The sequence below is a fragment of the Lygodium microphyllum genome, chromosome 11, assembly GCF_053477565.2.
Source record: "Lygodium microphyllum isolate KBCC chromosome 11, Lygodium_microphyllum_v1.1.10, whole genome shotgun sequence".
Lineage (NCBI taxonomy): Eukaryota > Viridiplantae > Streptophyta > Polypodiopsida > Schizaeales > Lygodiaceae > Lygodium > Lygodium microphyllum.
The window spans coordinates 150,476,919-150,491,873 of record NC_141145.1 but is presented as its reverse complement, the minus strand read 5'-3'; the positions used below and the strand labels follow the sequence as shown (position 1 = coordinate 150,491,873).

Sequence of the window (14,955 nt, the reverse complement as noted above, 5' to 3'; positions counted from 1 at the left end):
CAGACTGACTTTTCCATTAGAGCCCACCAAGCATCTAACATGCTGCCTAGTTCCTAGTTGGCATGCTTCACAAATGGTCACATTGCCTAGTCCATTTTCTTAGGGCAACATAGTGAATTGGGCTGAGTTATAGGCATTTACCAAGATGTGGAACAAGCAACTTTTTTCAAGTAACGTATACATACTAATGAAGCATGACTGCAACATGCATCATCTGAAATTAACACATGTATGACAATAAAGGGTAAAAGGTAGGATCTACACATATGCTTCAAACAACTCAGGTTGTGATATTCACTGCTATGCACCCAAAACGTAGGCCAGCAAGCAAAAGTTTGCAAGTATTACTCGTCTAGAATGCAAATGAACAGAGCTTCTCCGAAGTTGAAGACAAAGACTCAGCCATGCTGAAGGCTAGTTCCAAAAGATGAGAAATATTTGGGACTAGTCCATTAAATCACACTTTAGTCTTACATCAAAATAAAGGCATGTGCCACAATGCTAGTAAAAGTAATTATGTCCATGTGCTTGAAATGTCATTCTGCGAGCTACCATACAATTAGGAGAGAATGAAAGCCAAAAAGAACGACTTGGAGAACCGTCATATATCACTTATTTTGTGTGTTCTTGTCACCTCCCCTAAAGCATCACTATGGGCCAAGGGGCAGACCATAAAAAGTTTAGCTCAAATTTTCAAATTCCTTGAGAAAGCATCTATGTTTGTTGAACTGCTGTGTAAACAGTTTCTTGAGAACAAGAATCAGTCAAAACAGATTTTGCTAATGCACTTGTGAAATTTACTTTTAACCTTGTAATGTTTCCCTTTATGATGTGATATTGGCAACTTTGAAAAGTGGAGCTAACTGGGGTGTGGAATTTCTTAGGTAACAAAATGCAACAGCTGTCCCACCCTTTGCGTGCATGCGTGTGTTTGTGTATGTGTGTGTGAAGAGATATATATATATATATATATATACAGTTAGAAGGCTGATTTGCAAGCCACTAGCAGCACTTCTCACACAGGGTCTCTTTTGGCTGGTGGGGGTTGGGGGGTTGAAACCCTTCCATTGGAAACAAGGTTCACAACAATGTTGAGATTTAAATTCCAACCTATTTCATCGTTTGCTGAAGAACTCAACAAACCTATCTAACACCCATACAAATTGTTACAGTGGTGAGAATGAATTCATTCTCAACCATTTATTGCTACATCTAAGCAGATCAAGAATTTTCACGTGTCTAATGTTTATTGTGAAGAAAACGGACAACCAGACAAGTAATGTTGTCTGCACTACCTTTCTGAAAAGCTGTTTCAGTCAAGGTTTTTGCTGCATCAACTGGCTCCCCAACTGATTGTACAATCGATATTGCTTCCTGAACCATAACAAACAACGTAATGAACTGAAAGCACACATAAATGCCCGAATCAAGAATGCAGAGTATCACTGAGATCCTAACCTCATTCGTGACAACATCCCAAAGACCATCACTGGCAATTACCAAAAACTCTACACCATTTGTTATCTGTTCTTCCTGTATAAAGCATCACCAAAAAATGTTCAAGTCATATATAATGTTCACTGTTTCTAAGTTACTCATCACATCTGTGCTCTTCCATTATCACTTTGTGTTTTGTCATACACTAGTGTTTATCTTTGGTGCTTGAGTATTTCTTTACACCCACAATCCTCTTATCTACTCCACCTGCAAACCACATGTACTTACCTTTCTCCCTACATGGTATCGAATCACACAATGCCTCTCCTAAGAGAGCGGTGCTGCTATCAAAATTCTCACTCTCAACCTCCCTCCCTGCGCCCCCCCCCCCCCCTCTCTCTCTCTCTCTCTCTCTCTCTCTCTCTCTCTCTCCAATCCACTTATCCCCTCCACCTATACTTACCTTTCTCTTTACATGCTATGGCATTGCAATACTGCTAAAGAGAGGTGGTGCAGCTATTGAGGATGCAATGATTCCTCGTGTTACTGATTCATCTATTTTGCTAGCATTTCATGCACACCCAATAGAGATGGACTAGAAGCTCATGGGATTGCAATCCACACCCTGTTTTTCACTGATGCACATAATCTGAAGGATACATTCTTCTCGATCTTGTTAGAATGGATCAAGAAAACTTAAGCATCACATGTTGATTGGAAAAAGATGAATGATTAGTATGTGCACAGCAAACACAAACCCTAAAAGCAAAAACACAAATATGGACAAAGATAGAGGAGAACCCTAAAGTGAATGAATCAAACACTAAATGAATGTAAGAGTGTACAGAATGCTCAAGGGCAGAGCTGAATAGCGCCGGAGTGTGACGTTCACTAGAGACAGATCTTGAGTAATGAAACCACCAATCAGAGTTGCAGACGTGCGAAGGAAGGCTGGAAACTAATCATCCAATGCTGAAAGCAGTCGAGCGACAGCAGTAAAGGTGTAAAATGATGAAAGTTGAAACTGGCCTTCCTCCTCAAAGAAGATGGTAATGACCTTATTAATTGATCATTAAAGCAGCCTTCCTCCTCAGAGAGGGTAATAATGACCGAATTAATCAACAACCATTAAAGCAAGTAAATATTTCACATAAACTGAAAATGCACACTTTACTACTTTAGTCTTAGACAATGGACAATCTATTGACCCCAAAACTAGCACACCTTGTGGTATTTCTTTAGCTTCTATTGCAAAAGAATGGAGTATAATTGAGATTCTCTAATCACCTCCGCTAATCCAAGTGCCTCTTATTGTCAAAACTAACCAACAAGCTTTCAAATCAATTTACCCCTTGGTTTGCTTAGGGATTGGCCTTCACCCTGGTCTTTGAAAGACAAATTAAGCCCCAGATCTGATGTGGACTTGCTAGCCTCTTGAATCTCCTCGAATATCTTCAATTTCAACTATTGGAATTCAAGTCCTAGGTGGTTATCAAATCCTAATTTATATTGTAAATTAGGATTTTACATCACAAATTTTTCAATATCTCCACCTTTGATGACTCAAATGGCTAGATTTCGCTAATCACTTGAGAGATGACTGTAGGATGAGAGAGAATGCTATAGAGAGACAAATTTTAGAGTTTCATCGTAAGAAAGGATGAAAAACTATTGCTACCTTGCTCAAATAGCCATGAAAGCTATCACTATAGCTTAGGACCGCCAAAGAGGCTTTTGCCCCCTCCTGTATACTATCACCTACACCAAAAGGACCTTGGGCTATTGTCACCTATACTTGGAGGGCTCCAAACTATTGTTGCCTCTTGTAGGACTGGTCCTTGGTGACTGCAAATCACATCAACATCTCCTTGCTCTCCAACAACCTCCTCCTCTCTCACAATGGTTGGAATGAACTTCCACCAGTCCACAAAAACCCTTTTCCCACTTGCATGGGCAAGTTTTGCCAAGTAGCAGCCTTCTAGTTCCATTTTCCAACATTATCTAGCTTATTAAATTGAAGAGAGATGTTGCACAATTTGCCTAGAGATGAGAAGCCTCCATGCTGATAGAAGAGTGAATTCCCTAGAAAATAAAACGACAAAAGAAATGATGCACATGCCACGTCTCCAAACCTAGGAAGGACAACTGCAAACTTGCATTTTACCCCTACACTAAAATACAAAACCCTCCAAAAGAGATCAAAATCTGCTAGACAAAGATAAGTAGTGAGATGATTGAAATCAAAACAAAATAGAAAAGTAAAACTAAATGAAAAAGATGTACAATGAGAGTGTGTGTGTGTGTGTGTGTGTGTGTGTGTGTGAATGCAGTGAAAGACAAAAGACCTAGACGAATGTCAGACTAACCTAGGGTGTCTGAACGGACCTAGAGAAGTGCTAGCCCAAGGGCATGGCCACCAAGGCGTATGGCCATCAGCAGGTCAGTGCCAATGAAATGCATGATGAGGTGGTAAAGTGGACCTAGAGTGGGGTGCACAAGGAAACCCCAAAATGGATGCAAAGAGTGCAATCGGAGAGGAGCTAGCAGACCAATCAACTAATCTTTTAAGGGTACCAAAAGATATAGACTATTGAGGCTGTCCGTGTGCCACATGTCTAGTGGCAACTATACCAAAATAAGCAGATAGGGCAACAACGGGAGGCGTAGCCCCACTGGATTGTCCAACAAGAGTGGAGGCAATCACATCAATCTTTTGTGGCTTCTTAGGTGGTAGACCCTAGGCCTTCGTACAACACTCCTTGTCCACATGGCCCAATCTCTAGCAATGGTTGCAAAACCTATTCTTTTTAGGGAGGTGCTGGCAAATGGGTTTAGTTTCGTTGGTTCCATCTGAGAAAGGGATATCACCCTTGTTTTAAGTTGCCTTCACATCTTGGGAGTTATTGCAAAACCAAGCCCCTCTCTGAATAAAAATGTGGGAAGGACCTCTTGTGGACTTGATCATGCAACCTTTGCTAATGCAAGAACGAGCATTCGAACTTATAGAAGGTTAGCATTGGAACAACAAGATGATGTGCTCGATGGAGTAAAAGTACTTTTCAGGCAACTTGTTGAAAAAGAATGTAACCTAATGGTTATCTGATTTCGGTGAGAGCAATGGCAAACTTAGAGAGCAACCACCTATATTTGACTAGCTTGACTTTTAGATCATCCCTTTTCTTAATGGAAAACTCTTAAAGCTCAAAGTCAAGATTGATAAGTCTAATTGTTAGGTGTAAAGGCCCTTTATGCATCTCCCGTGTATATATTACTTCACACACGTGAACTCACCCTAGCGGGTGTAAGTGTACCGTACCCTAAGTATAAATACATTCTTTTATTCTTTGAGTGTACCACACTGGTATACACCTATCCGTCGACTCACTCTCACACTATCTCACTGTTCAGTACTGTTCAGTTCAATATTATTGAGCACCTCAACTAATGTGCATGTCCGTTGTGTCATTGAGCAATAACCCCAACTTGACATTTGATGGTGTGCATGGTTCTATTCTAAATGAAGAGATTAGACGCAAGGCAAGTGGGGAAAATGGTGGACCAGCCTACAATGTAAGGGGATGAACTGAAAAAAGATCTAATGCTGCAAATAAAAACAAAAGTCGTAGCAAAAGCAAGGAAAACAGCAAGATGTAACTTGTTATCAATGTGGTCGCAAAGGGCATAAAAAGCCCGATTGCAGGTACTTTAAAAAGGAACAAGAATGCAAGAAGCAGGCTAATGCAAAAGGCAAAAAGAATAACAAGGATGGCAACTCTACCCTTAAAGAGACAAAAAAAGTAAATGTGGTATCTAGTGTTGTTATTGAGGAAATAGAAGAGGATAAAGATGCTGATTTGCTGGTTGCATTTTCAGATCCGCTTGCTATGACGGTAGAGGACATATATATCACTAAAACAGATGTGATAGATGCTTTGTTGTCAGCTCATGATGGTTTATCACAATTGTGGATTGTTGACAGCAGTGCTTCTTTTCATGTAACATCATCTCTGGAGTGTTTTTTACTTATGCAGAAGGTAATCTTGGAAAAGCCTACCTTGGCAACAATCATGCATGTAATATTGAAGGAATGGGCACCATACACCTAGCTCTAGAAAATGATCAAGAATTGATTCTTCATGATGTTAGGTATGTACTTTCCATCAAGAAGAGCTTGCTTTCTGTTGGACAACTAGACAGCAAAGGTTACTTTACTACTTTTGGTGGTGGAATGTGGAAAATACAGAAAGGGTCTATGCTAGTCACTAGAGGTGGAAAAAAGGGGACTGTATTATCTCTACTGCAAGGCACTTCCTGAAAAGTTTGTTGTAGTTGCTGAAGTACAGTCACACATGGAGTTATGGCACAAGCGTCTTGGACACATGAGCCAAAAGGATTTACAGGCACTTTCTTCACTTAGAAGAGTTTATGTGGAAAACTCAAAGCTTGAATTTTGTGATGATTGTGTTCTTGGTAAACATGTAAAGAGTCCATACTCTCATGGAGCCTCTAGGAAGGCATGTATCTTGGATTTAGTCCATTCTGATGTATGCACATTGCCAATAAAAGCTCATAGTGGTTTCCGTTATTTTGTGTCTTTTATTGATGACCATTCTAGAAAGCTATGGGTTTACTTGCTTAAGCAAAAAAATGAAGCATTGGATGCTTTTAAAAAGTTTTATGCATTGGTTAGTACTCAAAAGGGCTTAAAATTAAAATGCATAAGAACACATAACGGGGGAGAGTATCTAAAGAATTCAATAAGTTTTGTGATGTCAATGGGAATAAACAGGAGCTTACAGCTCCTTACAATCCATCATCTAATGGTGTGGTTGAGCAAATGAAATGCACCTTATGTGAGAAGATTCGGTACATCCTGTCCATAGCTAATCTCTCGCAATCCTTTTGGGAAGAGGCACTTAAAACCGCAGCGCATATTTGCAACCGATCTCCACATCGTACACTTGAAAGTGGCATCCCTAAAGAGGTTTGATCTGGCAAACCTGCTTCATATGACCACTTAAGGGTTTTTAGCTGCGAATGCTATATACATGTACTTGTTGATAGCAGAACCAAACTTGACATGAAATCTCATAGAGGCATCTTCATGGGTTATGAAGATAAAGGTGAAATGGGCCATAGAGTTTGGGTTCCAAGCATGAAAAAGATGCTACGCAGTCAGGATGTGGTATTTAATGAGTCAAAGCTGCTGAAAAATGACACATCTAATGACTCAGACAAAAAGAAAATTAAATTTCAGCATGATTGGTTACTTGAGTAACCATCAGCCACTGAAAATTCAGCTCCTTTTGATGTTGATTATGACAATTAGTGTATCATTATTGAGCCAGACGAAAATGGGCAGCAAGGGGATGCTGAACATCAGCTTTTGAGCACCAAAATCAGCATGCTGAAAATGAATTACAGCAGCTTGAAATTGTATTACAGCAACCTAAACATGCAGTTCAGCAGCCAAACAATGAGGTCATTGACATTCCCTTGAATGTGGATCCATTACCTAATAACACAAATCATTGGGTAAGAAGGTCTACACGTGTCAAACAACATATACTAAGATTTGATCCTTCTTGGGATTGCATTTTGCTCACAGATAAAGGTGAGCCTCTTAAGTATAAAGGGGCCTTATCATGTGAATTAAAGAAAAAGTGGGAGCTAGCTATCTAGGAAGAAATGAAGTCATTGTATCAGAATGATACTTGGGATTTGGTTACATTGCCCAAGGATAGGAAAGCCCTTCCTAACAAATGGGACTATAAAATCAAATGTGTGGATGGCAAACCCAAATACAAAGCCAAACTTGTAGCTAAGGGCTATACACAAAAGGAGGGCATTGATTTTTAGGAAGAGTTTTCTCCTCTTGTCAAAATGACCACTCTTCGAGTGTTATTTGCCATTGTAGCATCTATGGATCTTGAACTTGATCAGATGGATGTTAGAACTACATTTTTGCATGGTGATTTGGAAAAAGAGCTATACATGAAACAGCCTGAAGGTTTTGTTATACCAAGAAAGGAGCATTTGGTATGTAAGCTTAAGAGAAGCTTGTATGGTTTGAAACAGGCTCCTAGACAATGGTATAAAAAGTTTGATGCCTTTAAGCTCTCACATGGATTCAAAAGGAGTAGTGCAGATCACTTCTTATATATTAAGAAGGCTGATGATGGAAGCCTTATTATACTTGTGCTTCATGTAGATGATATGCTTATTGCCGGTAAGCATAAAAGCTAGATTAATGCATTGAAAAGACAGCTGAATTCAGCCTTTTCCATGAAGGATTTAGGTGCAACTGAACATATTTTGGGCATGCGTGTAACGCGAGATAGAGAGCAACAGCTCTTATTTCTCTCACAAGAAAAGTACATCAGAAAAATACTTGATCGTTTTTCTATGGTTGATGCTAAGCCTCTTGGTGTACCTTTTCCACCTTATCTTAAGCTTAGCAAAGCAGATTGCCCAAAAGATGATAAGGCAGTCAGTTCTATGAAGGGTGTTCCTTATGCTTCAGCTTGTGGTTCACTCATATATACTATGGTTGCCACTAGACTTGACATTGCTTATACAGTGGGAGTTGTAAGCAGGTTCATGTCAAATCCTGGCAAAGCACATTGGGAAGCAGTGAAATGTAGCTTACGGTACCTTAAGGGCACACAAAGAAAATGTATTTGCTATGGCAAGGGTACGTTAGATTTGCAAGGGTATTGTAATGCAAACATGGCAAGTGACTTGGATACTCGCAAGCCTACTAGCAAGTACATCTTTACCTTGACTAGTGGGGCGGTTTCCTGGTGCTCTAGATTGCAAAAAATAGTAGCACTCTCTACCACTGAGGCTGAATATATTTCAGCCACTGAAGCTTCAAAAGAAGCAGTTTGGCTTGGTCGTTTGGTCAAGGATTTTGGGCTGCCCACCAAAACACTTGTACTTGGATGTGATAGCTAGACCGTTGTATGCCTGGCTAGGAATGCTATGTTTCATGCACATACCAAACATATTGATGTTCGGTATCATTTTATCAAACAGGTTCTGGATGATGGTCTGGTCACCCTGACTAAGGTCAAATCACAGGATAACCCTGCAGATGTTCTCACTAAAAGACTTGCAAAGGCTCAACATGAGCATTGCATTAGACTTATGGGAGTTGGTTAAAGGTTCACTTAGGACCTTTAACTGGGAGGTTGTTGGGTGTAAAGGCCCTTTACGCATCTCCCGTGTCTATATTACTTTACATACATGAACTCACCTTAGCGGGTGTAAGTGTATCGTACCCTAAGTATAAATACATTCTTTTATTCTTTGTGTGTACCACACTAGTACACATCTATCCGTCGACTCACTCTCATTGTTCAGTTCAGTACTATTGAGCACCTCGACTAATGTGCCTGCCCTCTCTCTATCTGCTTCCGTTTCTACTCTACACGAGCACCATGTCACACCACATAGCGGTCAATGAGATGACTCCAATGCTCAAATGTGAGGGAAAATATTATATTTGAGAGTGGAACTCACGAAGCGATCCTTCCATTAGCTTAACATTAGCTGTGGCATTGCAAGCTCTCCATTGATAAATGTGGTTAGGGTGAGCCATGGCATAGGCTCTAGACCAATGACTAGGTTCCAAAGACCATGAGATTCAAGCACTTATTACATGAAGTTCGGCCAAGTGATGAAATTTGACCCATTAAAATGAGTCTTATCTATGAAAGTATTCTTAGCCATAACAACAAGAGAGGAGTTCTAGGCTGGGAAAGGTAGGTAGGGTGGAGGATAGAGTACACTTGGAAGTTAATCCCAAAGTGCTCACCATGCATGCGTGAAGTGTATACAGTGTCTCAAAAGTGGGAATAGATTGACTAGGCATGGGCATGGTGATATGAGTAGCCCATGGAGGAGGGATTATGGACACGTGGAGCAAAGGATGAAAATCCCCGCGTGGAAAGGACCCATGGTGTGTGTGACGGTACATCATAAGCAAAGGATGGAAATCCTTGCATTTGAGAGGCTGATTGATGAGAAGGTGAGTGTTCAGGGGAGTGGGGGAAATACCCATCACCACCGTTCGATTAAACAGATGTGCTTACTTGCAGGTGTGGGTAAAGCATAGTGTTAAAGGCTTGCATCCCCCCTGATGATGTACTAGGGTGCAAAGTGGCATTCACCTAAGGATAAGTGACATGGAGTGTAGAGAAAGAGAAGGAACTTGGAGCAAAGATGAAAGACCCAACTCCAAGGGTGTTGGATGCAGAAGTGGAGTGCAATCCTAAATTACTGAATGCAAATGAAGGATGGGATGGGAGGAAAGTGTGGAAGAGAATTGTCAACTCCATACTCAAAAGAAACAAAAACAGTTCCAAGTAAGCCTGCAGAAGTATATCTATGTCCAGAGCCTCCTTGATTACATTGACATACTGAGAATTATTCAGATCTTGCACACCAAAAGGAGAAACAAGGAAGGGTTTTGATTTATATGACTCAAAGGGGTTATATAAATCTAGGGCTAGCTCAAATTAAGAAGATGGTTCGCCAATCATCCCAAATATTGTACGTTCTCCTTGATCAAAGGGGTGGCCGACCTCAACAACCGATCCAGATGTCATAGGAAAAATGGTAGAAGGGATTTAGTTGGGACCATACTTGATGCACATGAATTCTTCAAACTCCTCATTTTTCATGAAGCTTGGAAAAATAGATGAAAGTCAAGGTGAAGGTAAAGCATTGTCTTTCTCATTGAGTCCATAATGCCTCCTCAAGGCCTCCAATGATGGACAAGCTTGAAAAGACATTGTGGGATCCTAAGGAGTCTGAGACATTGTGAGGTTATGTATCATCTGTGTATCTTACACAAAACCAAGCCTCCACAATACCAGAAGATACTCTTTAAAAGAGCATCAGCTCTAATACCACATGAAAATATGCTCAAGTTTGCATTGAGAAAACACAGAATGTATGAACACGATTAAAACAAATTTACTCAAATAGTAACGCGATCAATGTAAAACCTAAATGCAAAACTCAAAACTCAACCTCAAAATGTAAACACAAACACAAATAGAGAGAGAAGAAAACTCTAAAGTGAATGAATCGATGCAATAAATGAATGTAAGATGTACAAAATGCTCAAGGGCAAAGCTGAATAGTATCAAAGTATGACATTCACCGAAGACAAATCCAAAGTGTTGAACCATCAGTCGAAGCTGTAGGACTGTAGAGGAAGGCTGGAACTCATCACTCAATGCTGAAAGCAGTTAGGTGACAGCAAGGGTGTAAAATGATGAAGGCAGCGTGCTGGACAGCAAAACGCAAGGGCTGCAGCAATCGCCTAATGAAGAAACTGTCCTACATTGTCAAAACACTCCCTGTCCGACACAATCTAGATGCTGATCAGCAAGGCGGCAGCTGTAGGCTGAAAACACAAACTCTCTACAACTTCCAATGCAGTTGCCAACAACTGGTACAATCGCCAGGCTGTAGTGGACACGAGGCTAAGGATGGTGTGGCAGCAGTCATGAAGGTTGGACAGCCACTGAGTGAAGGGTGATGGCTGAAATTTGCATGTGAGAGTGAGAAACCTGCACATAAGGATGAGCCGGAATGGTGGGCAGCCCGTCTATTCATAGATCCAAAAGGATCCTCCCAAATTAGGGTTTTGCATGTGGGACACAAACTCTCTAAGACTGCTCCCTGTTTAATGAAACTTTTGATAATTTACATGTTTTGGGGCTGTTTTAAAGAGCTCCTTAGTTTGTAACGCATTTTTAGTTCAATATATTGCCTGCTAGTGGCATTGCAATCTACATCTTCAGCCTAAATTAAGTTTTGTATTATCTATTGTGGGTGTTTTGAAAAAGAGGATATAAGGCTTTTCAAGTTGAAGATGAAAAAAAAAGAACATGGATACATACTTGCAAGAGTTTAACAACCCCAATAAACTCGATAGCAATGTTTTCATGCACTATACTATTATATGTATACCTACAACTATATAGTACTACAGAATCCTCTTTATTTTTATGGGACATCAGCAACTCTTTGCTGACTTTGAGCAATGCCTAGTTGGCACAACCTTTTCTTGCCATGTTCACTTGCTTGATGAGGTAAAGACCCTTAGCAACTAGTTGCTACAAGTTAGTCTATTATAGATTCTCAAAAGTGGATGTTTTAATAACATTGTACTGACAACTTCCGCAATATGCATAGATTGTCCACGCAAAGACCATGGCAGGAGACCTCTGCACCCATATCATTGGGAAATGATCTTTTCTTACCATGTATTGTGCATTTTCAAGATAAGAGTATTACATCCTTGGATGTCATGGATGGGAAGCTGCAACATAGTTATTCAACAGATTTACACTATTTGAGACGTATCCTAGCTTTATGATAAGTCTCATGCCCAATAGTCATCTTTTCTTGGCAATCTTATGGGTTTGGCCTACGGAACCAACAAGATAGCTATGGAAATCAGAGCATTATTTGTGGCAGCACTTCTTAACTCTCATTTGTATTCTCCTTCTTGACTTCATATTTTTCTCAATCTCCAAAAGGCCAAGATGAATACATCAATACAACTTTGATACATATCACATTTTATAATGCATGCACTCTCACTTTATGGTCTACCTTACAGAGATTACTTGTCTTCACCATAATCCTTGTGAGTTCCTTTAAGGTACCAAAGGACACGTGTTTTTTGTCCTCAACAACATCCTCAAGCACTAAATAAAGTAGTGAATCTTAAGTGAGCATATTGACTCCTATCTGACCTTTGTTGTTGGATAGTTCTTTCACTTGATCAACGATTCAGGATAAATGATCCAATGGAATTGTTTAGTCTATAGTTAACAACCAATGTGGGGTGGAGTAGAATGTACAAGCTATATTTCCAAGTACAAGACTTGCTCAATCGAGACAACTAGTTCACCTTGCCCCAAGCATTCTCACAAATGGCTTAGATGGGACATTGATAAGCGTAGATATGCACAAGTAAATCCAAGTGGAAAGATGCTTTAGCTAATCTTCTTGGTAATTTAGACTAATCAAGAGTACCTTGAATATAGTTGATAATACATAATGATATGCATCCAATTACAGGGCAAAGGTGCGACAACCTTGGGTATCATGGATGGACACCTGCAGCATTGGCCGTTTAACTAGGGGTCACTACGTATGAACGCATCCTAGAAATCAGGATAGCTAAGGGGGCTCAAAGTGCTAATACACTCAAGAGAGTGGTTAAGTTCTATAACATAGCTTCACTAGCTTTGTTTAGACACTTTATCATGTGATACATTCAATGGGACTCAAAATCCTAAGCAGCTCTACCCACACACCTAGACAAATGTAGGTTGGTGGTGTGGGACACTAACATTTTCCATAAATGCTTAGCCTGTTGTTGTTGGCTCCAAGCTTGGGAGTGGGCCCACATTGGCCCTATGATTGCAAGATGGTATTCTGTATACTTGTATGGCTTTTGTCATTCAATGTGTGCAAGATGTATCCTAACAGAGCGTTATACCACACTTTTGACACCAAACATTGCAAGTTCACTCATTTATAACACCATGAGAGGAACACAAGACATCCTTATGAAAGACAAGGCAAATAGAGTTGTTTTCTCCTCCTAACCTTTATTTTCTTGATGTCCCAACATGATATTTAGAAAGGTGTCTTTTAGTCTCTATTCAAAACTAGCTTTAAATAAAGGCTACAATAATCTAAGTTTTCTATGCAAAGATATATGTATTCTAAACTTTTAGCATAGATATGCACATTGTACAAAGTTTTCATGCATGTCATCGTAGTGATTGTAACCATCGATTTTGGGAAATCTAGCCCAAACTTCAATGCATTAATTCTTTCTATATGTAAGTCCAATCCTAATGTACAGAGTTCTTATCATAGGCACCAATCAGGTCATATAGATAGAGCTGTACACTATCTTTCTTCTAAACCATTGTGTCAATCCATCCTAACCTATAGCCACTCATCAATGACCAGCTCTAATGCACTTTTCAAGATGTCTATAAATAACAAAGGAAACTACTCCATTAAATGATTGGCTATGCAAATTACTTTAAAAATAATGCAAGTTTCTTTTTCTTATGTTGTGACAACCCCCAATTTTTTTTTCAGCTGTCCTCACTTGAAAAGCTTATTTATATGGTCAAAGGATGTTAAGGTAATCCTTCATGAATTTTTCATCCATCCACTTCACATCTGTTACAAGTAGGTTTTTGAATTTTTGCAAAAACTTTTATCTCACAAGTCCACTTTTTGTGATTTGATCCTTGTGAAATAAAGCTTGTGCACATTCAAAGAGTTGTCATGTTCTTTTGACTTTTATCTAGGGGATCTCTAGCAATTCATTGCTCTAATTCTAGTTCATGTAAGTACGGTTACGTAAAAAGCATTGTGCATTTTTTAATGAGCAACAAGCTCAAGTCTATCAGAAACTTAATTTATTTTCTCAATTGCTTTTAGGGTCCAAAGTATCTGCTGGAGAGTTGTAAAAAAGATAAAGTTCAACCAAGACCTTGTTTTAATCTGCTTTTATCAAATTTCAATAAACATATTGACCATTTTAAAAAGCCAAGTATCTTTTTTATTTGTTGGCTTGCTTCATTCATCACTCTTCAGTTCCTTTAATAGTGGCTCGAGCTTTATCCATTGTTGTTTTCAAATCAAAATTCTCATCAACAACAAAATCTTATCTTTAATATGAATGATTGGAGGAGGAATCACTTTACCTTGTAGTATTACATTTGGAGCTTTCCCTGTGGATGAGTGCATCGTATTGTTGTAAGCAATACTCCAACAATGGAATATATTTCTCCCATTGTGACTTATGTTTACTATCACCTCCATTTGGTCATCAATTTAAGGATGAAAAAATGAAGAGGACATCCAAGTGATTTCCAAGTTTTCAAATAAAGGACATCAATAATTACTCATGAGTTTCAAATATCTATCTGAGATCATTTCAGAAGGCATACCATGTAATCTAAAGTTATGTTAAATAAGAAGCTTATAGCTTGTGAGGATCTCAATATTTCGTGACATAAAATCAAATATGACAATTTATTGAACTAAATTATATCACATCCTTGAGATGTTATTGCAATACCTTAGATAAAATCCATTGTGATAGATACTTGTTGAGCATATGGTTCTAAAGGACATTGGAGCAATCCTGGAATCTTTTGCTTATCATAATGGATTTTTTATAAGCTAGGTATATCTCAAAAGAATTTTTGTCTCTCTTTATAGTGTTGGCCAATAAACGAAGCCCTTAGTTACACTTAAAAGTAGTTGCCCTTGTCAAAGTGCAGTGAATGCAGAAGCCTATAATTGGACTGAAAGAAAAAAGCCTGGCTGACTACTGTCAAATATGGCTGATTGCACCAAACATAATAAAGTAATGCAAAAAATGCAGCAAACAATTGCATGCCACATCACACTAATTATCCGCCCTGTCTGGTCTATCCAGAACCCTGTCCAGCACTT

General features: G+C 39.3%; 1 protein-coding gene across 3 annotated transcripts in view; it reads right to left on the bottom strand.

Annotated features, from left to right (window-relative positions):
• Positions 1-558: 558 nt before the first annotated feature.
• Positions 559-14,955, bottom strand: part of LOC148029521 (putative protein phosphatase 2C 59) — a 53,215-nt gene continuing 38,818 nt past the window's right edge. For 2 of the 3 annotated variants that reach the window (XM_087688378.1, XM_087688377.1), the window contains 2 exons: positions 1,459-1,533; positions 567-1,374 (listed from right to left, as the gene is read on the bottom strand). In XM_087688378.1, the coding sequence (XP_087544504.1) occupies positions 1,240-1,374; positions 1,459-1,533 (210 nt within the window). In that variant the 3' untranslated portion in view covers positions 567-1,239. Of the gene's footprint in view, positions 1,375-1,458; positions 1,534-14,955 lie in introns of all 3 variants that reach the window. The other variant, XM_087688379.1, reaches the window with a different exon arrangement.